Raw genomic sequence first — 22932 nt, 5'->3', positions numbered from 1 at the left:
TAGATGAGAAGGCTATAATGTTCTGGGTCTAGAACCTCCACCCATCAGCCCAACTGTGCTCTGCCTTCTCCCTGACATGACTCTGTACCAGGGGGCAGGAGAGCATGTGCTCTTCTACCATCAAAGTCTTCTCTGCACACCCCTCATTCCTCAGACCTCCCTTCAACCCCAACAGAAACCCTAACAGGTAAACCTCAGGTTCTGGGTAACCCTCCTCCAGGGCAGAGGTTATGGTTGGGGGTAGAAAGGGCCCAGGACACAAACTAGAAGACTTCAGGTCCCAGGTCCTAGCTCTAGTTCATTAGTAGTGATGTGGCCTTGACCAAAAGGTCTGCCTTAAGCACTAGTGTTCCCTGACTTTTTACACTCAATAGTCCCTTGGCGATGCCTCAGTGACTTGCTGTGGGCTGTTCTTACGTGCTTACATCTTCTCAGCGAGCTCCTGTTCCTGCTTCAAACACCGACTCCAGTGCTCCTACTCTGTAAGCTTTCCTGGCTTCTCAGACACTGTCATTCCCGTTCTCTGCTGGAGGTTTTGAATATTTCTCTAGCAGTCACTCAACTCTGACTTCTTAGAGGCAGGAGTTAGAACAGATTCTACTCTGGTATCAGAGATGTTTTGTTGAATAGCGTCTTGTGGGATGGAAAGGGAGAGTGGTCTTGGCTGAGTTGGACACTCTCCTTGTAGGGGTCATTCTGGGGTCCTGCATCCAGGTATGTCTTGAGTTTTACTGTACACCTGAGATCTGCCTGGTTGACTGGAGACACTTTTGCGTCTGAGACCTGTGGGACACCACGTCTTATGTTGGAGTGTGCCTAGGGCTGGCGGGTCTAGGAGCAGATTGATCACAATGTCTCTGGAGACATCTTGATGCATCTGGGAGAGGCAGGGTGGCGGGGGGTGGGGGTGGGGTTGCTAGGCTAATGGTGAGGAATATGGGCTCCACGGAAAATCAAAGTTCTCCAGAACTTCCCAGCTCTTCCAAAAGACGCTGTAGCTACTGGTAATGGTCAAGAAGACAACGGCGCCTTCCAAAGCCAGCTTTGATTGTCACTGACACCTGGACAACTGGACCAGGCTTCCCTTGCAAGAACTAAGTCAATGGTGACCTCTAGTGGCCAACATAAGGGATGCAGGAATCCATCAAGGCAGCATTTACAGGTGTTTTGTTTTGAACTACTCTGCCAGAAACATGTTCAACTTTAATTTAAATATATATTTACTGGGCTGGGATTTATCTCAGTGGGAGGAGTTCTTGCCTAATGTGCATGATATCTTGCACCAGGTTCCCAGCATTGCAAAAATTGGATATGGTGGCTCACATCTGTAATCTCGGCTCTCAGGAAGTAGAGGAGGCAGGAGGGTTAGATGTTCAAGGTCCTCCTGGGCTACATAGAAAATTCAAAGTTATGGGGTTGGGGATTTAGCTCAGTGGTAGAGCGCTTGCCTACCTGGGTTCGGTCCCCAGCTCCGAAAAAAAAGAAAGAAAATTCAAAGTTATCCTGTGCTATATGAGAACATACCTCAATGATGTAGTCTGTCTCTCTTACTCTGTCTCTGTGTGTGTGTGTGTGTGAGAGAGAGAGAGAGAGAGAGAGAGAGAGAGAGAGAGAGAGAGAGAGATTGTGTGTGTGTGTGAGAGAGAGAGAGATTTTGTGTGTGTGTGTGTGTGTGTGTGTGAGAGAGAGAGAGAGAGAGAGAGAGAGAGAGAGAGAGAGAGAGAGAGGAGAGACCACCTAGTAGGTAGCAAGCTCTCTTGTGAGTGTCAGTATACGTTGGAGAAAGGGGAAACAAGGTAAGAGCCCATAGAGATTCTCAGTCCAGCTGCACATTCCAATGGAAAACCGGCACCTGGGCAAGTTGGGCCGTCCCTGTCCAGTGGGTCACAGGCAGCACACTCTGCAGATCCTCCTCAGGCCGGTCTCATCTGTCACCTTCAATCTGATCTTGCAGTGAAGCAGCACTTATTCTCACTCTCTTTTCAGAGGAGAACACTGAGGCTCACAACAGTCCTGTCCCTTCTCTGTTCAATTAAGGACAGGGGCAGGATGGCAGAGAGGGGTGGGTGCTTTTCCTCCTCCAAGGTTACCCCCGATCTCAGTAGACTCTCAGGATAGCATCAGCTTTATTGTTCACTGTGATTAGAAAAGTAGTCGAGGTCATAGTGAAACCATTCTCCCCCTTTCTGAACAGAGAATTATGCAGGCAAAATCTGTGTGTGCCAAAATCACCTGCCAGCTCGGTCTCCTTAGGGAGTGTCTGGAGAGGTGTGGGGGGGGGGAGAGGAAGCAGGGAGTAGGTGGGTGGCTTCACTTTAAGGCTCAGGGTGAGAATATCAATTGGGACTTCCGGAAGTGTGGTTCCCAAGACCACCCAGATCACAGAATCCTGTGGCACTTGATGCAAACGCAACGTTTCCAAGGACACAGCATCAGACTCCTGAGAAAGATCCGGAGAAGCTGCATATTTGGTAACTGTCTTGACAACTGTCTCAGTCAGTGAAGACTGAGAACCGCTGCTTCTTGCTGTCCATGTTCTTCATGGATGGTGAGCATGCTGGTAAACTCCAATCTTTTTTTTTTTATCTTTATTAACTTGAGTATTTCTTATTTACACTTCGATTGTTATTCCCTTTCCTTTCCCGGTTTCCGGGCCAACGTCCCCCTAACCTCTTCCCCTCCCCTTCTATATGGGTGTTCCCCTCCCCATCCTCCCCCCATTACCACCCTCTCCCCAATAATCACGTTCGCTGGGGGTTCAGTCTTAGCAGGACCCAGGGCTTCCCCTTCCACTGGTGCTCTTACTAGGCTATTCATGGCTACCTATGAGGTTGGAGCCCAAGGTCAGTCCATGGGTAGTGGCTTAGTCCCTGGAAGCTCTGGTTGCTTGGCATTGTTGGTAAACTCCAATCTTACGATGTTCAGAAGAACCTTCAGAAAGGAGTGGCACACTAAGGTTTTGTTGAGAGGCCAACCATCTGCCCCTGGGAGCTTGGGCATGGGCTTTTGTTTTTCTCAGGCTGTCTGGGACTAGACAGTTTAAACAGCAGGCTGTTAGTCATCTTCCACTAAGCCCAGTTTCCACTCCTGGCCTTCCTGTTCCCCCTTTCTTTTTCTGGCTCTGAAGTATCTACTAGTAGGCCCTGTCAACCAATCAAAGACACCACAATTTATGATGTCACCAGCGGCCAATCAGAGCTTCTCACCAGGATTTGCAGATTGCTGTCACTCTTACTGTGCTGATATTCTACAGTAACACATCCTTTTCAGATGGGGATGCTGTGGCCCAGACAGAGTTAGCACACAGGTCACTAGAAGCCAGTGACACATGGCAGTTGTTCTGGAGTAGCCCCTGGACAAAGTCTCCTCCTTCCCCTGAGCTCCTGATACCTTAAATGGAGCTCCATCCTGCCCCCAATCTTCTCTGAAAGACCTCAAGGGGTCAGGATGCAGCGGTAGTGGCACAGATTTCTTAATTTCTAAACTTAGAGACATGGAAGATGGGGTATGGCCCCTAATTCCAGCCCTGTTCTTAAGTCAATATCCCCAGGAAAGAATTAGAGGAACATTGGCTAGTCTGTGCTGGCTGCTGCTCTTGAGCAGATGACAGGAGGGACTGTGACAAGGGCTTATTTGTGGAACCTTTTGCTCAGAAAAACAGGTGACAACTCAGCACATATCCAGGTGGGCAGTGCTGGCCTCCAAGTATGGGCAGGGGTACCTGCCTCAGGGTCTCAGAAAGTCCCATCCACCTAGTGGCCAGAGCCTTTATGGGGTTGTCTGAACTACTGGAACCCTATGTGTGAGTAGAGACTGCTCCAGGTGGAGAGGCCTGGGGCTTTGAGGGCTTTAAAAGGTGGACAACTGTGCATACATGATGGACACACACTGGTAGCACATGTGTAAGATGTGGACTCTATATCTGTGCAAAGTCCCCGAGGTAGGAATGGATTTTGTGTGCAGGCACAGAAATAGCAGCTGGTTTGCGGTGGTGCCAGAATGACAGGGATGGAGTAGTCAGTCACTGCTCTAATCTGTTTTTATTGAGCAGCTCCTCTGAGGACACACTGAGAGCTTGGGGTGGGAGAAGAGAACAAATGGCAAGCAGAGTGCCCCGTGGCAATCGAATAGAAACATGCCACATAGATAGATCAAGCACACCGGGAAGATGCTGCTAGTGATAACTGAGGCATGGCCTGGGGGTCACCATTCAGTGACTATCAGTAGGGCATTCCCTCTTGCCAGACTATGTGCTGGGAATGGGAACATGGTGGTGAGTACAGCTAGCCTAGGTCACTGAGCTACTCACTCCACTGTGATTGAGGAAACTGAGGAAATGGGCTGAGCGCTCGCTCATGCTGCCTGGCTCTGAAGCCCCGAGCTCTGTGTGAACCTTCTTACTGCCCTGGCAGCTGCCTTTGCCATCGTGCAAATTCAAGGACGTGTGGCAATCTGCAAACCTGCCTTCTCTGTCCCAGGCTAGAAAACAGAGGCCCAGGGTAGGCAAGGACTAAACTCACGCAAGTCCAAGGTCAGAACCTAGTCTTTGACTCCTATCCATTCCCACATTACTCTCTGCCTGCCCACCAGGACCCAAGCCCACCGACTGCTACTCAGTGCCAAGCCATGACTATCACCTACACAAACGAAGTGGCCAATGCCCGCCTTGGTTCCTTCTCGTGCCTCCTCCTGCGCTGGCGAGGCAGCATCTACAAGCTGCTGTACGGAGAATTCCTTGTCTTCATATTCCTCTACTATTGCATCCGTGGACTCTACAGGTAAGAGGGTTGGGAAGCTGGGGAGCAAACGGGGAGGGGCCTCCAAGCACTCGGGTGAGGTGGTGATGAGAGTGGGGAAGGAGCAAGGAGCTGAGGAGGAGAGTGTCTAAGGCTCCACCTTGCTTATAAGACTGAGCTGAGGCTCAATAGATCTGAGGGGCTGGCTGCTCTAACAGAGGAACAAGGTTCAAATCCCAGTACCCACATGGCAACTCAAAACCATTTGTAACCCTAGTTATGGGGCTCTGACACCTTCTTCTGGCCTCTGTAAGCACAAATGTGGTACAGAGACATACATGCAGGCAAAACACCCATACACACAAAGCTAAAATATAAATCTCAAAAATAATTTAGGGCTAGAGAGATGGCTCAGTGGTTAAGAGCACTGACTGCTCTTCCAGAGGTCTTGAGTTCAATTCCCAGCAACCACATGGTGGCTCACAACCGTCTGTAATAGGGATCTGGTGTGTCTGAAGACAGCTACAGTGTACTCATATACAAGAAAGAAAGAAAGAAAGAAAGAAAGAAAGAAAGAAAGAAAGAAAGAAAGAAAGAAAGAAAGAGAGAGAGAAAGAAAGAGAGAGAGAGACAGAAAGACAGAAAGACAGAAAAAAAGACAGACAGAAAGAAAGATAGAGAGACAGATAGACAGACTGAGCTGAACTCCTGGCCAGGCTTGGCCATTGGAAAGGAGGCTAGGGAGAAAAAAAAGAGCTGGAGTTGGTCACGCAGCTCAGAAAAGTTGCATTTGCATGACCTGTGTGTCATCTCCAGCTCAATCCGCAACACGTGCACATGCACACACACACGTGCACACACACGCGCACACACATCCCAAATCAGACTGGAAGATACTTTAATCCAGGTCAGAGGAGACGTGGGAACTATTTCTCTCCAACACAGTGAGGGGCCTGGACCTCAGGCCTGAGCTCCTCCTACTGGGCTGCCCTTGTTTTCCTTAAGCACTCAGGCACTGGCAGCGCAGTTTGATCTGTTTATTTCAGTAAAAAGTGCTCTTATAAAGAATAAAATGTCAGACAGGTATGATCATAGAATATCCAATACTATTTTAAGAGAAAATCATGGGCTGGTGACTGGGCTCAGTTCCGTGGAGGTGCCTGCATTTGGGCCTGATGCTCTGAGTTCCATCTCCAGGACCTAAAAATCACAGGAGAACATCAATTTCCACCAGCTGTCCTCTTACCCCACACGTGTGCCATGTATGTGCACACACATGCACTCTCTCTCTCTTTCTCTCTCTCCCTCTCTCACACACACACACACATACGAACACATATATACATACACCAGCATACACAAGAAATAAATACATAAATAAAAGTTTAAAAAGCAATCATATTTACTATGTATTGAAAAATATTAGATACCTACCATTCTGGAATTTGTTCTAATAATAGCACACTGGTATCTGGCATTTTAAAAATTAGAATTTAATTAATAATTGCCTGTTTTTAGATTTTTAAATTTATTTTAAATGTACAAGTGTTTTCCCTGCCTTTATGTCCATGTACCCTGTATGTGCCTGGTGCCTGTAAAGGTCAGAAGGCATTGGATCCTCCAGAACTGGAGTTACACATGGGTTGTGGTATGTCACATGGGTTCTGGGAACTGAACTCCTCTGTAAGAGCAACAAGAACTCTTAGTCAGGGAGTCATTTCTCCAGCCCCAGTTAACTAATTCTTGGAGACAAGGTCGTGGTGTGTAGCCCTTCCTGTCCTAAAACTCTCTATGGAAACAAAGGTGGCCTCAAACTTGCAGTGAGGTTCTCCTCTTGCCCTCTGCCTTCCAAGTGTTAGGAACACAGGCAGGAGCCACTATGTCAAGTTAGAACTTTATTTTATTTTTAAGACAGGGTCTCTCTATGTAGCCTTGCCTGTCCTAGAACTCTCTGTATGGACTCCTGGAATTCAAACTTACAGAGATCTGCCTGCCTCTGCCTCTGCCCCTCTGCCCCTCTGCCCTCTGCCCCTCTGCAATTAGAGCCTGGCTAGAGGTAATTTTTTAAGAACACGTTGTTTGCAGCAAAATTAAACAGCTGATAGAGACATTTTTCATCTGTGTCCATTCCACCCTCTGCTTTAGCAGAACACATATGCACGCTGGCATGTTTTTTGCTGCTGCCATCAATGAGCGTCCCTTGTCACACCATTGTCACTAAAAGGTCATTGTTGCCACTAGGACTCATTCATGGTGTCCTACATCCTATGGGTTTGCACAAATGTATCTTACACCACATGTAGTATTATTAGAATATCATCAAGAGCCACTGCATTACCCTAAAACTTGATGCTCAGTCTAGCCGTCCCTCTCCTCCTTTCTCTCTCTGTATGTGTGAGACCATGCCTAGGTTCCTTCCCACATGTGGTGTAGAAACAATCTAATATGTGCTAGGCAATCACTTTCCGATTAAGCTACCAAGCCTCCCCCCCTACACACACACACACACACACACACACACACACACACACACACACACACACACACTAGTTCCAGGACTTAAGAGGCAGAGGTAGGCAGATCTCTGTGAGTTTGAGGACAGTGTGGTTGACAAAGGAATTCCAGGACAGCCAGGGCTGTTATACAGAAAAATCCTGTCTCAAAAAACCAAACCAAACCATCAAGACATCCTTTGTTTTTACCTGCTTTTATTTATTTTTTAGGATTTGTGTGTGTGTGTGTGTGTGTGTGTGCTTTGCCTGTATGTATGTATATATGTATACCGTGTGTGTGTGTGTGTGTGTGTGTGTGTGTGTGTGTGTGTGTGTGTTGCTCAAGGAGGCCAGAAGAGGACATCAGACCTCCCCTGGAACTGGACTTAGATACAGTTCTAAGCTGCCATGTGGGTGCTAGGAACTGAATCTGGGTCTTCCACAAGAGCAACGAATGCTCCAAAACACTGTCCCTTGACTTGTTTAAAAGTGAAGGACTGGGTGTGTATCTCAGTGTTGAAGTTGTTTTTCCAACTGAGCAAGAGCTGGGTGCCAGAAGTGAACCCTTCCAAAAACCCACCTCAGCCAGAGAGTGACCCTGGGACACCCTACCCTCATCATCCTGAACCGGGAGTAGGGACCCACTCTTAGCCACTTCCTCTCAATGCCTCACCCACACCAGAATGGTTCTCTCGAATCATCAGCAGCAGCAGTTTGAGAAGTTGGCTCTGTACTGCAACAGCTACATTCAGTTCATCCCTATATCCTTCGTTCTGGGTGAGCGCCACCACCCCTCCCCCTTGCGGCTGTTCAGGGTCTGGTGGCCTCCCGCTAGCGCCACACAATGGGCAGGCCTCCACTAGAGGCGGAGAGTGGGATGAGGTGGGCCAGTGGCCTTCTAGGCTGGGTTCACCGGGTGCTGGTGCTGGTCTCTGGCCACATCCCGGCCCTTCTCCCCCGACCCCCTCTCCGCCCCAACCCCGCCCTGTACCTCCTTCCCCCTCCCCAGGTTTCTATGTTACATTGGTGGTGAGCCGATGGTGGAACCAGTACGAGAACTTGCCGTGGCCCGACCGCCTCATGATGCAGGTATCTAGCTTCGTGGAGGGCAAGGACGAGCAAGGCCGGTTGCTGCGGCGCACGCTCATCCGCTACGCCATCCTGGGCCAAGTGCTCATCCTGCGCAGCATCAGCACCTCGGTCTACAAGCGCTTTCCCAGTCTTCAACACCTGATGCAAGCAGGTGGGCAGTATCTGGAGTGGGCGGGGCCGCAGGGCCAAGGCAAACCGGAGGCGGGGCCTGAGACTTAGCTTGGCGCTAGGTGGAGCCAGAGTCCCCTGGGTTTGAAGAGGGTGGAGATTAGGGACAGAATTGGGCAGGCCAGAGTCAGGATGCTCAAAGTAGGACAGGGCCAGAATACACTAAAAAGGTAGGGATTTGAGAAAGGGTCAAGAACCCTTCAGGGATAAGGGAAGAAGTTGGGGCTTGGGAACTGATGGGTCTAGCTCCTTTTTCTCTGCTTGTCCTGATCTCCGTTTTCCTGACTGGTAAAAGAACCCTAGGGGCTTGGGCTGGCTTTCTGATGCAAGCCACTTCTTTAGGGTTACCTGTTGCCTTGTCCACTCTGCCCTGCAGGCTTTATGACTCCTGGGGAATATAAGCAGTTGCAGAGGTTGGGCCTACCACACAACACATTCTGGGTACCCTGGGTGTGGTTTGCCAACCTGTCAATGAAAGCCTATCTTGGAGGTCGAATCAGGGACACTGTCCTGCTCCAGAGCCTGATGAATGTGAGCCCACAGATGGGACGCAGTGGGAAGGGTTGTGGCTTCCTTTAAAGAGAAGGCTGGGGGTGGGGGAGGTGGTCTTCCTGCACTGCTGTCCCGGTGGTATATGATGTTTCAAACAAGATTCCACAACCCAAGGTGGCCCCTCTCCAAATCTCCCTTCTGTCTCCTCTCTGAGTGAGCCTGTGAAGTCCTGGCTCCTTTTTGCTAGATGAAGCCACTGAGACACAGAGAGGTCTAGGGAGCTGCATATGACCACACAGTCAAGGCTGCTCCATGAGCACCATTGCATTATTTCTGGGGAGGAGCTGGGGGGAGGGTTCTGGGGAGCAGGTCAACATCTCATCCTCCTTTCCCACCCACCAGGAGGTGTGCACCTTGCGTACTCAGTGTGGACACCTATATGCCTATGACTGGATCAATATCCCATTGGTGTACACACAGGTAAGAACTGGGGCAACTGCAGACATGAAGACCCAGAGAGCACTCAGTCCTAGAGACTGAGTACCGACCATCTCACAGGGGATTAGGCCCGGACTTGGAACGTGTCGTGTGTGCACGAATCCCTGTGTTTTGTTTTGTTTTGTTTTTTTAAAGATTTATTTATTTATTCCATGTATGTAAGTACACTGTCACTGTCTTTTGACAGACCAGAAGAGGGCATTGGATCCCATTACAGATGGTTGTGAGCCACCATGTGGTTGCTGGGAATTGAACTCAGGTCCTTAGGAAAAGCAGTCAGTGCTCTTAACCACTGAGCCATCTCTCCAGCCCGAATCCCTGTGTTTGATCTTTGCCTTTGCATGAAAAATGGCCCTGGTGGCACATACCTGTATTTCCAGCCCCAGGGATGGATCTGGTGGCCTAAGGGAGGATCAGAGATTCATGGTCATCCTTGGCTATAGAGTGAGTTTCATGCCAGCCTGGGCTCCATGAAACTCTGTCTCAAAAAATAAAAGTAAACAAACAACACACACACACACACACACACACACACACACACACACACATACACAGAGAGAGAGAGACAGAGAGACAGAGAGACAGAGAGAGATATGCAAAAGAGACCCAGTCGCAGAAGTGTGGAGGTCAGAGCAAGGCTTTGGACACAAACATGTTAGATCACCGTCCCTGCTTAGCCCTTTCTGCTCCCTGTGCCCTTTCTCCTTCCAGGTGGTGACAGTGGCGGTTTACAGCTTTTTCCTTGCATGCTTGATCGGGAGGCAGTTTCTGAACCCACTCAAGAACTACCCAGGCCACGAGATGGATCTGGTTGTGCCTGTCTTCACAATCCTGCAGTTCTTATTCTACATGGGCTGGCTCAAGGTGAGCTTCACTGGATACTACTCTCTCCCACAGTGTAGGCATGGCCAGGGAGTCATAGCCAGCAGCCACCTGGGGGAAAGACAGGCAGCTGCAAAGGAATCTTGTGTATATCACACATGCGTGAGCATATGTACAGAAACTATTCTGTCAAACACACACACACACACACACACACACACACACACACACACGGAGAGAGACTCTAGTTTCAATATATCCTCTCCCAGTTCCCTTTGCTTTCTTTTTTTTTAATTCAAGACTATTTATTTCTTCTTACACAGTAAAAATATCTAGTTAGATAACTCTTCTATCTTGACGCCTTTAACAGATAGAGATGGTCTCGTCAACTAAAATAAATTATTGTTTTGTACTGTTTTCAAGGGTGGAGAGGATATTTAAGTAAAAATTATTTTATGTTACACAGAGTTTCTATTTCTTTGTTCACCGTATACAATTTGCCACAGAGGCACTACATTTCAGTGATCTCTGTTAAAATTGTTGTTGAAATGTGTTTATGTATCTTATTAGATTACCTTAACAGACACAGAGGAGAAATGGCTGGCACTGTTGGCTATGCTCCTATACATCGGATTTCTCTATCAGCCACAGGTCTGATTCTGGCTGCTTCCACTCTTCTCCAAGCAGTGTGTTAAAACTGAAAGGCTTGAAATATTTTAGACGATGGAAGTCAGGATTTTGTCCTTGTTGCAGCTCAGGTTGTGGCGCAGGGTAAAGCGCTTCATAAACTCTTCTATCATTTGATCCATGGATTGCAAATGAGTTGAATCGTGTCACATTAGATGGAAAATAACCCCAAGGAAGATAAGCTTCACCTTCCCAATGAGTCTCTCCTCTGGACACTTTGAATGATAATGCAAGCTCTTTTTTCCCAAACATTTTTTCTTCCAGGAAGTAAAAGAACTAAATGTTGTCCATGTGGACAAAGTTCAACTTCTAAATACTGCTCAGTGGTATCATTCAAGAAGAATGCTTCCACAACTTCATAATTCCACAGTTCACTGAAAGGCTTTCCTGGTTCTCCAAGAGGGGCTAGAGGATCACTGAAATATGGAGCAGTAACCTCCATCTTCAATCCCTTGTCACATGGATTCAGCCTGGCACGCACTGGCTCCTGACTTACTGGAAAACTATCCCAAGTGTATTCAATTTTACAATCCACCGATAGAACACAAACCTGGAAGCTCTTCTTAGTTTGGTGCTAGCTGTGGTCTCTGGCCCAGGTCTGAGCAGTGGGCTCCCTCTTAGGCTCCACCCAGTGACTCCCGAATCCTAGAGGGAGGCCAGGAGTTCTCAGACAGACACGTGCTGCGCCACTGCCGAAGGCCTCCCTTTGCTTTCTAAAGACTCCGCTAAATTATACCTTTATGACTGAAACTATCTGAGGTACCTCACTAGCTATTAGGATGTTTCCTGGACCCTCGAAACGCTGTCCAGGAAACTCCCCTCCTGGCCACTCTAGTTCACCACAGCCTCAGCATTTATCTCTAACTTCATAAGAGAACAAATACATGCATATTGGAAGATAGATAAACAAACAAAAAATTTGATGGCACGTGAGGTGAATTACATGGGCGAGATCAAGGTGATGATTCTGCTGTGTGACATAGGAAGGGACAGTTCGGTCTTCAGGGACGGGTTGGCTCATGAGGGACAGGCAGAAGGGTAGTATGTAGACACCCCATTGGGAGCGTCTGGGACCCAATACTGTGGCCACGAAGACAATGGTTAGGGAGGAAGGGCATCAAGAGGTGGTCAAAATGGCAGGGCCCAACCAAGGCTCGGGGAAGTGAAGCAGAGTAACAGGGTTCTCAGAGTGTCACCCTTCTCCCCACCTCTAGGTGGCAGAACAGCTCATCAACCCCTTTGGAGAGGATGATGATGATTTTGAGACCAACTGGATCATTGACAGAAACCTGCAGGTATAAGGGGGTGTGGGGTGTGGAGACACTGTGTCATAGACCTTTCTCAAAGAGGGGTCCCAAGAGGGAACACAGCAGTTTCTCAGGGAGACCGAACAGTAAATTGTACCCCCTTCCTCTAACATCAGCCCCTCTCTCAGCCAGTCATTCACTCACAGGATTCTCACCTCAACTTTGAAGGCTCCAAATAAGCATCAGTGTCTTTAATATCACAGGAAACTGGGGTCCGCAGAGAACTAATTGACAGTTCCCAAAGCATCAGGCAGGCTCATGGTCCCATCTGGGCTGCCCATTCTATTGGTGACTGCCTCTGTCCTTGGCAACCAGGTGTCCCTGTTGTCTGTGGATGGGATGCACCACGACGTGCCTCCCCTGGAGCGAGACCTGTACTGGAATGAGGCGGCGCCTCAGCCGCCCTACACAGCTGCTTCTGCCGGGTCTCACCGACAATCCTTCATGGGCTCCACCTTCAACATGAGGTAGACAGTGCCAGGGGACTGGGTGTGAAACCCCTCAGTGTAAGGAACTTGGAACAGCTCTTGTTACTACACTGGGTGTCCAGTAAGGGCTAGCCAGTGGACTGTGCTCTTCACAGACATTAATTTTTTCCCCTCCCAATAACCTTCGTCTGTTATCTCTGCTCTTCCGACAATTAAGCACATGTTCACAGGGGTTAATAGAGTTGCCTAGCCTAAAGTCACGTAAGTGACAAAGGACACATCTGAGCCAGCTGTCTGGTTCTAGTTCCAGACTCTTCCTACTTACTTTTGATTGGTTTTTCTTGAGATGAAGTCTCATGTAGCCCAGACAGGCTTCAAACTCACTCTGCTGGGGGATGACAGGCAGGCACGTTGCCTTGGCCTTTGCTTTGTTTGAAATAAGTCCATTACAATGTAGTTCAGGCTGGCTTGGAAGCCCTGACTAACGCAGGCTGGCCTTGAATCCTGCCTTAGCCTCTCCAGTGCTAGGAATAATAGGTGGGGACCATCACTTGTGCTCTACTTAAACAAAAACAAAAACAAAACAGGCTTCTCTACGTGGTCCTTGATGTCCTGGAGCTCACTATGTAAATCAGGCTGGCCTTGAACTCACAGAAATAATCCTGCTTCTTCCTCCATAAGTGCTGGGATTGAAAACCATGCTGTGCTCCACCACATCCAGTTACCTTCATACTCTCTGCTATGCTGTGTTAGACCTTCTAGGCCAGTCTCTCCTGTGTATAGCCCAGAGAGAAACACGGCTTTCCCAGGAGCGGTCAGTGATTGATTGTGCAATGAGCTGCCAAGACTGGCTTTCTAACTCTGACCAGAAAAGTAGCTTTTGTGTGGAAGTGGAATTCTAGGAAGCCTGGGATGGAGGAGAGACAGTATTTGTAAAGGAGTCTCAGTAGGAAATACAGCCTCCTGAAAAGACTGTCCTACAAAGGCCTCCTTACACCCACAGCAGCCACAATTTTCTCTGTACAATCCCGTTTCATCTGAATTCCTCCTAGACACAGTAGGCTGAAAGGGCCTTGTCACACGGTCTTCTGGCTGACAGATGAGCAGGCTCTGGATGGAGTGTCTGATATATTTGCACACTGCACTAGACTCTGTTCTTTTATGACCCCAAGAGTCCATTAAGCTGAAGCTAGAAATAGGAACATATTGGAAGATGTTTTTGAACCTGTTTCATCTGACACACACACACACACACACACACACACACACACACACAGCACCTGGGTGAAGGTCCTGCATTCAGGGAATGGGCAAGCTAGTGAGTGGAGCAGATTCCACCTACGGCTAAAGACTGGGCAGACACAGAATAGAAGTTGCCTTTGGCTAAAAGGTGACCTTCTGGACCTGCAAATAGATCTTAGAGCCAGGGAAAGTTTAGACTTGGGCAAGGGCCCCATCAGGAGTAAATAAGCTTTTTCTTACAGATTAAAGGTCCTGGGGCCTCAGGAAGTCTGCTGCCCCCGAAGCCCAAGGCCTTTTGTTAAGGTGCTGAGTAACAAATTCTTTGTTTTGCCTAGATCCTGCTGGGCCTTATCTGAACAGGCTTTACTGGGAGCAGAAGTTCCCACTGCCTGGAGGGAGATACTCTAACAGGTGCCTGATAAAGAGGAGACTGGGATTCAGGAAATGACTGTTGGTTAAAGTAGGAATGCTTGAGTTTGACCTTCAGAACACACGGTGTCATTTGACACCATACACATGTAACCCCAGTGCCAAAGCAGACTGGGAGAGACGCCTGGAGATGATGGCCAGATAATCTAGCCTAATTTGTGAGCTTCAGGCCAACGGGAGACCCTATCCCAAAGAAAATTGATGGCTTTCTGAGAACACAAATGGAGACTGTCCTCTGGGTTTCACACAGACATACACAGGTGCATTACTCACCTACGGACACACACCAACTCTGTAATGCTAGACTGGGAAGTGGGATGTTACCAGTGAGTGAGTGAGTGAGAGTGTGTGTGAGCGAGAGAGCACCTAAGGTGACCCGGGCCTTGAGGGAGCCCCTGGGAAGAGTACGATCCATCAGCAGTGAAGCCTTGGTCCTGTGCAGGCACTTGCTTCTGGCTTTGTCCACTCACTCAATCTTACACGTTTCTTTTCCTTCCAGTCTGAAGAAAAAAGACTCAGAGGAGGAGAGTGACACTTATGACAAGAAAGAGAATGATTACGGCAGCACCATTGGACGCTTCTTAGGACTGCAATCCAATGACTACCATCCTCCCAAGACAGACTTAAAGACCAAACTGTTGTGGTCTAAGAAGGACCCCTTCCTCGAGGACCAGTCTAAGAATGACAAGCAGAAAGACCAGAAAAATGATGTCTGGAAACCAAAGGACCTCTTCAGAGCTATACCAAAGTTTAAGAGGCCAAGTTACCGCCAGGCCCCACAGCCACTTGGCAGCCACCTTCCCATGGTCTTCCCTCCTCAGCAGTCAGCACCCTCAGTGCGTTACTCAGACACAGGTATGGACACTAAACACAAAAGCCTAACACCCAATGACTTCTGAGACCAAGACACTTTGTTTTAGTTTTATGTTATGTATGACTTTATATGCCACATATACTGGTACGCTCAGAGGCCAGAAGAGGGTGTAGAAGAGGGTGTCAGACCTCCTGGAGCTGTATTTATAGGAAGTGGTGAAATTCCTGATGTGGGTGCTGGCAATAAACTCAAGCCCTCTGGAAGAGCAGGAAGTGCTCTTGACTGTTGGTACATTTCTCCAGCCCCACCAAGAACACTGTTGAATTGTTCCTAGGTGGTGGGCCTTCCGCACAGTACCAAGAGGCCTGTCACATGAAGAAGAAAACAGTGGAGTTTAACTTGAACATTCCAGAGTGCCCTACGGAACATGAACAACCCCATTTGGACCAGATGCACACGATCCTGAAGGAGCCTGGAGAATCCTATCCTGTCAGGTCTGTCCACCCAGAGCTATCGCCCATGCCTGTGATTTCAGTTGAGTCCACCTGACAATTCCCCAAGATTCCATTACTACTGATGTCCCTACACTAGCTGAGGGTTAATACCAGCCACCTGGGAAAGAACCTGGTGATGGAGGCCTTTTGTTCATCCCACCTAAGAGCTTGACACCAGCAAGTTCTACGAAGTGAAATTATACTGACAGAATGCTTAAATGAAAGCTATCTCGGGAAGTGGGCGGTTTACTTTTTGCAGGGCTGGCTGGCTGGCTAGCAGAGTCTTGAAGACAGAACTGAGCCTCTAGCCAGTGTAGCCCAAGGACCAGCCTCACTACTTTTATTGGCTACCTAAGCATTCCCACTTCACTGGCATTGGCCATGGTCTCCTGGACTACCTTCTCTGGTCTGAGGCCTCACTTAATACTTCCAAAAAACATAAATGCTGTCACAAGCCTGTCATTTCTTGGGACACTTTTGTCCAATAACAAATATCCCACCTCCACCCAGATCACATCCTGAGTATTAACTTCCCATTTTCACATTCCATTTCATCCGTGACCAGAACATCTTTTTAAGTAGAAGGGCAAAAATTTCCAACTTGCTTCTAGTGCTAGATAAACTTCTGTTAAGGCCAGCTTCCAACTTTGTCCTCAGTCAACTCATGCTATGAATACTCTCCAATCTCCCACAGTGATAAAGCTGACACCAATCCTGTTTCCTATAAGTGATGCTTCACAGCTTGGTTCTCACCTGCATGGATGCCAGCAGGGCACTGACCCAGTCAGAGGCACACAGCAGCGACACTCAAGAATATGTTCCCATGGCAGTCTGGCAGGTAACTCAGAACCAGGACTGCTTAGTCCTGTCTGAACACACCTGTCTTTCACTATCTTTCCCCAAACTAGCGAGTTTAATAAATATTCTTTCAGGCGTTGCAGTGTGGTTAGTATAGCCGACGCAAGGGAAGCTGGTGCGCTCATCCTCAATCACAACAAGAGCTGGGTACCAAAATTCTTTATTTGAAGAAATGGTACAAATTAAAGAACTTTTAAGCAGATGTTTTGGTGCAACTTATAGAAAAGATAAAGGCAGCCTGACATGCATGCACTGCCTCAGTGACCAGTAAAGTCACATGGCCTTGGGGACGTCAGCTTAGCTCTCATCACCGTGTCCCAGGGTGTGCTTGTCAAAGAGATATTCTGCCATGCCAGATTCAGGGGCTCCCATCTTGCGTAAGTTGGTCACGTGGTCACCCAGTTCTTTAATGGATTTCACCTGCTCATTCAGGTAATGCGTCTCAATGAAGTCACATAACTAGGAAAGAGAACATGGGACAGGGTTACTGGTCAGCTCTCCCAAGCCCTGTGGCAAATCATCTCCACTCACCCCGGTGTTTCTGATACTCACGTGGGGATCATTCTTGTCAGTAGCCAGTTTGTGAAGTTCCAGTAGTGACTGATTCACACTCTTTTCCAAGTGCAGTGCACACTCCATTGCATTCAGCCCGCTCTCCCAGTCATCACGGTCAGGTTTCTGAATCAAAGAAACATGTCAATTCATCTGCAGTGTCTACCAATCAACCCAAGTCAGTCAACACCTCACACTTAACAACCAGGCTCTGGCAAAAGGACTGCCCTAAGTTCCCTCTAACAACCACTTCCGTCGCCACAAGATGCTCAATAACTGCCATCTGCCAACATACAAGGGCAGAAGCCCCAGTGCACCATTGTTTTCTGAAGAAAGGCTAACTGCTCATTTAAGGCATCCCTAGATCTACTTACCTTTATATCCTGCAGGAAGATTCGTCCACCTCGCTGGTTCTGCAGCTTCATCAGTTTCTCAGCATGTTCCCTCTCTTCATGAGATTGATGGAGAAAGTATTTGGCAAAGTTCTTCAGGGCCACATCATCCCGGTCAAAATAACAAGACTGAAAGTGGAAAGGGTATTTGTTATTGATCCCCACAGCAAGGCAGATGCAATGGTGGTAAAGGCTGTTTGTCACCCTACTTGGCCTTTAAAGTAAGGATGGGAAAACAAACTTGGGACTTGGCTTTATCAAGGGTTCTATGGCTCCACATTAGTGCAGAGAAAAAACTTTAAGCCAAGGCCATATCTATTTGTCTGAGAGGGAGGGTGCTAAAGTGCCCTACATTGGGAGGTCAATTCTCTCCTTCAACAATCATGTTAAATAAAAAAAATGGTTAACACAAGGTCTCAAGGTTTTCAGCTAGACAGCCAACTGCTGATTACCTGGTTAAGAACTGAGGGCATTGTATTTTAGCACAAATACATTGGGAGAAGCTTTGATTTTCAGTTTTAGGCACTCAGTGTATTTGTATTCCACGATAATGGTTTTTTCCCAACCGTGGGCTTTTTCCAACAAGTATGTTACCTACTACTTCTGTTAGTAAGCAACAACTGGTGCAAAATAAAAATTAAAAACGTACAGTACTCTAGATGCCTTGGCAAGGTCAGGGTGATTACAGAAGGGGAGATTCCTAGCGATAAGTTTCAATGCAAGTGAGGCTCTGTGATAAGCAGAGATGTAGAGGCCGCTGCTTCAGAAGTGGTTAGAGTAAGTTCACAAGAGATAAGCCTCTTTGTACCAAGCCCCAGGGCTGCCATTCCACACCATGACCAAGCAGACCCGCCATAGTCAGAGGAACTGGAGCTGGATGTACACCCAAACAGAGAAGCCTGCAGGCCATGTGACCGGAGGGGACGAGAGTGCAGGAAAATGCACCTAACTGCAGGGTTGATTGGAGAGGCTGACAGTTGTACAGCCCTAAGGCTTCAAAACACGGGTGTTATGACGTGCCTGGTCTATGCAGGAGCCACAAAGCGCTAGGTGCTCAGACTTGCCACGGCAGGGCTGCCTGCCTTTGGAAAGAACCCCGGACAAACTCCATTTTCCAGAAGGGCGCTGGAAGGCGGGGAAGCCCGCAGCAGGCCACGCCCCAACCCACCCTCCGCCAGCTCACCAAGTGGCCCAAGGGAGGCCAGGCCGCACCCTCTTTCCGCCCCGCCAAAGGCCAGGCCGCACTCACCATGGACAGATAGACGTAGGAGGCATACAACTCCAGGTTGATCTGGCGGTTGATGGCAGCCTCCGAGTCCTGGTGGTAGTTCTGGCGCACTTGCGAGGGAGACGCGGTGGTCATGATGGCGGCTGGGCGAGGCGCGGAGGCGACGCTGGAGCGGCGGAGCGACGAAGTTGCAAAGGGCTCAGGCTCAAAGCGGCCGGCGGGGGTCGGAGGGGTCGAGCACCGGGTTCCGTTCAAGCACTGTTGAAGCAGGAAACCGCGGCGACTCTGGGCGAGAACGTCTGGCGTAGGGACCAGCGGGCCGCACTTTATAGCGGGATCCTGCGTCAGGCGCGCTCCGGCCAATCAGCGCGGTGGGCCGCCCAGCCCCGCCTCTTCCTGTAGGCGTGTTGCCCAAGCCAGCAGTGCGTGGGCGGGGAGGAGCCTGTGTGATTGTGAGGCGACTCTTGGGGCTCTGAGCTGCTGCAAGAGCGGTGCCTGGCAACAAGCGGGACGTTTCTGTGGCCCGGGGCGGACGTAGTTGGAACCAGCCGTACTACAGAGGCATTCTGGGTCCCAGAGAGTATCGATAAGGTTGATTTTTAAGTCCCACCGGACATCCCTAAACTCTAGGCTAGGTGCGTGTTGTTAATCGTGACATACACCAGGCAGTGACTTCATCTTACAGATAGGAAAATGGAAGCATAGTGCTGTAAATGGCGAACGGCATATAAATTGGACTGGGAAGGAGCGGCTTTCTCTCCTTTTGAACCCCTGGAGAGAAGCTCAAAGGAGGAGTAGGGAGGCTATCGGGTTTGCCTCATTCTTCTGACTCAAGCAAGCCCGGCCTTTTGCTGAAAGCAAACATGGCTCTGTGCACAGTGGGGGAAAAAAAAAACAAACGAAGGCTAAGAAGGCACATTTTTCCTTAGAGCAGGACAGCCATCTTAGGGGAGTCCTGGGGTCAAACTATCTAGGTTTCTGAGAAAGACCATGGTGATGCTTAAAATTAAGATAGGTCTCTGGATTTGAAAAATAAAGTGACCTACATGTATCTGTTTCAAAATGATCTCCTTCATCTTTCTCAGTAACCTTGGGTTTGTCCTTGAAGAAAAGCTGATGTCACAGAATGGGAGGTGACAGGTGCAGAACAGCGGAGGGACAAGTCAACTGTGTTGTGTGTCTTGTAGCTGTGGCCTAGCTTCGAAATGGATGTCTTGGGTAGCAAGCAGAACTAGAGATTAGCTACTGTGTCTTGCTAGGCCCTGCCATCCACATCTGCTACTTCTCAGTCTGGTCCAGGCTTTTAACACAGGTGGAGACCCAGCAGAAACTTTCCATATTCTCAAAACTGGAAGTTGGACTAAGATCTTGTTATTGCTTTGAAACAAAATTGACAAGGTTACTGGATCAGTAGCCCAAACTGTCCAGGGACTTTCTGTGTAGCCCAGGTTGATTCATGAATCTCTTGCCACAGTTTCCAGAGAGCTGGAATTACAACCCCCTCTCTCCCCTTTTAAGGTAAGTCTACTGAAATACATTACTAGTGGTATTTCTTCTTTTAAAAATAAACATGTATGTGCATTTTCAGGAAAGATTTCAGTGGCACTCTAGCTGCAGGATGCTTCTAGATAAATATTCTCGAGTCAGACTTCAGGACGACAGCCCTAAGAGACTGATTCTGAACTAAAGTTAATGAACAAATACCCTTTGTAAAGTGGAGGAGGGAGGTGGGGAAAGGAATTCTAAGTAGAGGGAATAACAAATGGAAAAGTGTGGAAATGCTTGCCGTGTTCAAGGAACCTTAAGGAAAGTGTGTTTGTTGGCCTGAAAAACAAAATGCGCTGGGGGAGCACTGGAAAGAGCATGGTCAGATTGATGTGCCATAAAAAGTCATTAAACTTTACCCTGTAGGCAATATGGAGATACCATATCCATTTGTTTTTAGGAACATTACTGTGAATCAATAGAAAAACTGCTAGGGGTCCAGCCAAGTCATCGTGACAAAGAGGTGCTATCTTTTTGATGGATCATCTGTATAACAACGTCAGCTCTAAAACTGTAATTCAACAGAGTCTGAAATGTGAAAATATAGTGTTGCTTTGGTAGGACATGATTCTGAAGTCCATATGGAGTCAGTGGACTAGCTTGTAAACACTGAAGAAAACAAAGGTTGTGAGGAAAGGTTGGCTTGAGGTATCTATCATATCACATGTAGGATGTATATATACACAGATACATATATATTACAATAAAGTATGGTTTGAGTACTGACAGGAAGACGAGATCAAAATCAAAATATTCCCACCCACGTATGTGTGGGAACTCGATCGATATAAGTTAAAGGCGGCATGCATTTCAAATTAAGGAAGGAAGAATGGGTTTAACCAATGATATCGACACAGTTGTCATGTGGATAAAATGAATCACTCTGTATTTAGAAATACCTCCCAGGTGAATTAAAAAAAAAAACCAACTCTTAATGTTGAAAGCTATAAAGTTTTAAGAAGACTATAAAGATTCTCCAAATTTAGAGTAGTGAGTGTTCTTTTGAGTCTCTCAAGAGTTGGCAGGTTTGACCACTTAAAAACGAAAAGGGTTTACATGAAAGATATTTTAAACAAGGCTAACATAGAAACGGTGTGTTGGGCTGCTGGTATTTGTTACTCATAGAAAGGAAGAAGATCAAGAGCCAAAATGTCTGTGTACAAGTGTATATTTTTTTTCAGTCTTGAGGATGATGGAACCTCAGACCTGGGGACATTCTAAGCAGGCTCTCTTCCACGGAGGTGTTCCTGCTATTCTTCAGTTCTTTCTTTTCATTTAAAGATGGGGTCTCACTGTGTTGTCTATGCTAATCTTGAAACCATATGCTTAAATGTTCTAGTGCTCAGACTCCCTTGTGGCACTGCACCAGGCTGTGTGGCACCTGCATTAATCCCAGCTTTTTATAGGGACTGTTTGGTTGGCTCCAGGTAGGAAGACATTTCTAGCACACGCAGACCATTGCAAGGCGCTTGGTATCTGTTGCTTGAATAAAATGAATACATTTTATGTGGAGTCTGGATTCGAGTGAAGCAAGAGAGCTGGGTACCAGTTGGGAGACAGCTGCCATGATTTTTAATGAGCGTGGGGGACAGAAAGCTGAAGAGAGATACGGAGAGGACAGGGCAGCCAGGATGAGATGGATGGTTAAATGCTGAGTAGATTAGGGGGTGGGGAGTGGGTGCAATCCCCAACCCCCAAGCCATCCCCAGTTTTCAGGCCTGGGCAGCTGGATTACTGCTGCCCTGCATGGTACCAGAGAATGCACAGGAAACACAAGTTTGAGGGAAAGCTGTTGGGAAAGGTCAGCGTGGGTTTGGACTGTACGTGCGGGTCACCAAGACTGCCCAGTGCAACAGAAACTATAAAGTTAGATTCACTGACAGGGAGTTGAGCTGCCACATCAGGTAGGTTTTGTGGATCAGTATTGGTTCTGCGTGTTCGTTAAACGCATCCCTAGCTGCAGTAAACAGCAAAGCAGAACGGGACAGCATGTCCTGTGGAAGGTCACTGAGGGAGGAGGGCTAGAAAAGAAATGGTGTAGGTGAGTACCCTTGCTGGGGTTGAAAGACCCCCCCCCTTAAAGGAGAATCATACAAGCTTAAGATCTACAAATATAAAATTAAAAGAGTAAGCCCCAAAAGCCACAGACTCAGGGCTAAGCCCTGCCGCCAGGAATAGCAGGCCCTAAAGGTCAAAAAAGGAATGCAGGAACCAACCCAGGCTATCCGGACTGATTCATGGGCCATCCGACAAGAAGACATCCCCCCCAGTTTACTCAGGATCATACTTTAACCAGATGTCCTCCAGACCCTGATAAGCCCCTGACTTCTAACACTTACTCTTCTGCTTTGTTCTCACTGCTCTGTTTGAATGAGCCAATTGTGTGTAACCGCGCCAAAACCCCCTAGCTTTCTCTATATAACCCTCTGACTTTTGAGTTTCAGGGTCGACACCTCTGTCTCCTGTGCGGGATACGTGTCGGCCCGGAGATCTCTGTAATAGATCTCCGTAATAAACCTCGCCTTTGCTTATTACATCCAAAATGGTCTCTCTGTGTCTGGGGTCCGAGATTTCCCAAGACTTGAGTAAGGGTCTCTCTGCGTGGGATCTTTCAGGGTCTGGTTCCCACCTTTTGGGAGCAGTGGGTGCCAAGCCT

The 22932-nt window shown here is 48.1% G+C and overlaps 2 protein-coding genes and 1 pseudogene across 5 annotated transcripts; 1 reads left to right on the top strand and 2 right to left on the bottom strand.

Moving 5' to 3' along the window:
• The first annotated feature begins 17 nt into the window (after window positions 1-17).
• On the top strand, window positions 18-16635 carry Best1 (bestrophin 1). 4 transcript variants are annotated; one of them, NM_001011940.1, is made up of 12 exons: window positions 72-187; window positions 4591-4778; window positions 7911-8005; window positions 8238-8471; window positions 8865-9019; window positions 9383-9460; window positions 10190-10342; window positions 12202-12282; window positions 12610-12761; window positions 14893-15248; window positions 15542-15701; window positions 16396-16635. In NM_001011940.1, exons 2-12 carry the CDS (start codon window positions 4627-4629, stop codon window positions 16430-16432), a joined length of 1653 nt encoding a protein of 550 aa, NP_001011940.1. In that variant the 5' UTR covers window positions 72-187; window positions 4591-4626; the 3' UTR covers window positions 16433-16635. The 4 variants fall into 4 exon arrangements, with proteins under 4 accessions (XP_063143017.1, NP_001011940.1, XP_063143012.1 ...); XM_063286942.1 differs by lacking the exon at window positions 72-187 and adding an exon at window positions 2393-2548; XM_063286947.1 differs by lacking the exon at window positions 7911-8005 and having other exon boundaries at window positions 18-187.
• Window positions 10339-12008, bottom strand: C2h4orf33-ps1 (similar to human chromosome 4 open reading frame 33, pseudogene 1; annotated as a pseudogene).
• A 69-nt stretch (window positions 16636-16704) lies between the features above and the next one.
• On the bottom strand, window positions 16705-18993 carry Fth1 (ferritin heavy chain 1). Its single transcript, NM_012848.2, has 4 exons — window positions 18753-18993; window positions 17486-17632; window positions 17112-17237; window positions 16705-17018 (listed from the first exon to the last, which is right to left on the bottom strand). The coding sequence occupies exons 1-4, from the start codon at window positions 18864-18866 to the stop codon at window positions 16857-16859; spliced, it is 549 nt and encodes a 182-aa protein (NP_036980.1). The 5' UTR covers window positions 18867-18993; the 3' UTR covers window positions 16705-16856.
• Between the last annotated feature and the right edge of the window lie 3939 nt (window positions 18994-22932).

This window comes from Rattus norvegicus, chromosome 1, assembly GCF_036323735.1.
Source record: "Rattus norvegicus strain BN/NHsdMcwi chromosome 1, GRCr8, whole genome shotgun sequence".
Taxonomy (NCBI): Eukaryota; Metazoa; Chordata; class Mammalia; order Rodentia; family Muridae; genus Rattus; species Rattus norvegicus.
The sequence above is the reverse complement of the archived record's forward strand: the minus strand, read 5'-3'. Positions and strand labels throughout refer to the sequence as shown.

Coding starts and splice junctions, on each gene's coding strand:
- Best1 (XM_063286942.1), top strand. Junction 8,472..8,864: donor TCAACACCTGATGCAAGCAG/GTGGGCAGTATC, acceptor TCTGCCCTGCAG/GCTTTATGACTCCTGGGGAA. Junction 15,702..16,395: donor GGAGAATCCTATCCTGTCAG/GTCTGTCCACCC, acceptor AATCTCCCACAG/TGATAAAGCTGACACCAATC.
- Fth1 (NM_012848.2), bottom strand. CDS start 18,866: ATGACCACCGCGTCTCCCTCGCAAGTGCGCCAGAACTACCACCAGGAC. Junction 17,633..18,752: donor CCTACGTCTATCTGTCCATG/GTGAGTGCGGCC, acceptor TTCCACTTTCAG/TCTTGTTATTTTGACCGGGA. Junction 17,238..17,485: donor TCTTCCTGCAGGATATAAAG/GTAAGTAGATCT, acceptor TCTTTGATTCAG/AAACCTGACCGTGATGACTG.